The sequence below is a fragment of the Helobdella robusta genome (genome assembly GCF_000326865.2).
Source record: "Helobdella robusta unplaced genomic scaffold HELROscaffold_428, whole genome shotgun sequence".
NCBI lineage: Eukaryota > Metazoa > Annelida > Clitellata > Rhynchobdellida > Glossiphoniidae > Helobdella > Helobdella robusta.
The window spans coordinates 1-1,730 of NW_008705016.1; the positions used below are offsets into that span (position 1 = coordinate 1).

The following is a 1,730-nucleotide window of genomic DNA, read 5'->3' on the forward strand; positions in this document are numbered from 1 at the left end:
TCAAAAATCTTACAAATCATCGCATCCTCATTATCATTGCCATTATTATTATTATTATTATTATTATTATTGTTGTTGTTGTTGTTGTTGTTGTTGTTGTTGTTGTTGTTGTTATTATTGTTTGTTTTTATTCTTCCAATTAATTTATTCTCCAATTGTTTCTCTTCAGTCATTATTGGCAGCATTGGATTCGAGCTCTGATGACGGAATACATAATTAATTATTATTTATAACAATATTACTACTACTACTACCAATAATAATAATAATAACAATAATAATAATAATAATAATAATAACAAAAGACTTTTGCTTCACTTAGTCCTAGTGTTTGCCAACTCGGTTTACATCTGCACTTATCACACTCTAGCGTTCAAAAAATAAAACTTGATAGCCATAATGATACACATACAGATACGCATACAGATACACATACACATACAGATACACATACAGATACAGATACGCATACAGATAAACATGTATCTATTTATTGAAAAATTATATAACTTTATTCAATTTGGAGTCCTGGTTTTGTTGTTGTTGTTGCTGCTGCTGTAACTTCATCTCATTAACTTGCTGTTGCAGCAGTTGCAGTTGCTGTTTTTCCTTCTCTCTCTTTTCCATCGTTCCCTCGTGATAGCCTAGTCATAAATTATGTTAATGAAGCGTGTGTATAAATTATGTTAATGAGACGTGTGTATAAATTATGTTAACGAAGTGTATGTGAGAGAGAGAAAAAAATTCCAACCCTCCATTAATTTCGATGTTATCAACGATATAATCTTCATCCAAGCTTCTCTGGTCAAATCGTCGTAGTAGCAGCCGCTACAACATGTACTTTTTCCAAATTTACTACTTCTACCACTACTCTTACTACAGCCTCTGCCATCTTTGCCACAGCCACTTGCATTGAAATTACTACCGCCGCTAATTCGTCTCAAACTTTTTTCAACATTTTTTCCTATCAATATACTTCCACTACTGCTACTAGGAATCGTTATATTATTATTACTATTATTATTATTATTATTATTAGTAGTAGTAGTAGTAGTAGCAGCAGCAGCAGGAATCTGATTGGTGGACTTCCATTTTTTTCTCAGTCGTTTCAGGCTGCTGCATCGTCTCGAGATCAACGTATCTCCGGATTTTCTCATCTCCATTTTATTAGAAATATTTTTTACACCATTATTCTCAATTTCATTATTATTATTATTATTATGAGATATTTGAATCTTACCATAATTATTACCGTCGTTGTGATTAACAGCCGGACATAAACTTTCTAGATCATCAACGGGTGTCTTGTCATTGGTTGACGGTTTTTTAAGCTCCATGCCCTCATTAACATACCAGCCTGAGCCTACCCCTTTAAGCTCCTCCTTCTCATTATCATATCCGCATAAGCCTGGAATTTTTAACGTTCCACCGTTTAAAATGATGGCCCAGGTTTCGTCGAAGGCTCGTTCAACAGCCCGCAAATAACTGAGCTTGAAGCCGTCTATGCAAGTGTGAATGCGACCTGAATAAATTATGTTAATTTTATCGTAGTATTGGAAATGAGCAGGTAGTACCAGTTAATTTATGTAGATTATTTATGAGTGAGTATGTAAATGAGGCCAGCTAAATATAGCAGCCAATCCTACCTAAGTGTTTGAGGTTCGGGATGATGATGACGTCAAGAGCGTGCAAGTTTTCCATCGTCACCTCCACAGCTTTCATAAATCTGG

The 1,730-nt window shown here is 34.5% G+C and overlaps 1 protein-coding gene across 1 annotated transcript in view; it reads right to left on the minus strand.

The window, feature by feature from the left end:
- Positions 1-501: 501 nt before the first annotated feature.
- HELRODRAFT_184416 (hypothetical protein) overlaps positions 502-1,730 on the minus strand; it is a gene marked incomplete at both ends in the record, with an annotated part of 7,324 nt that continues 6,095 nt past the window's right edge. Inside the window, 2 exons of the mRNA XM_009025636.1 lie at positions 502-644; positions 752-1,522. Coding sequence (XP_009023884.1) covers positions 502-644; positions 752-1,522 — 914 coding nt within the window. The remainder of the gene's footprint in view (positions 645-751; positions 1,523-1,730) is intronic.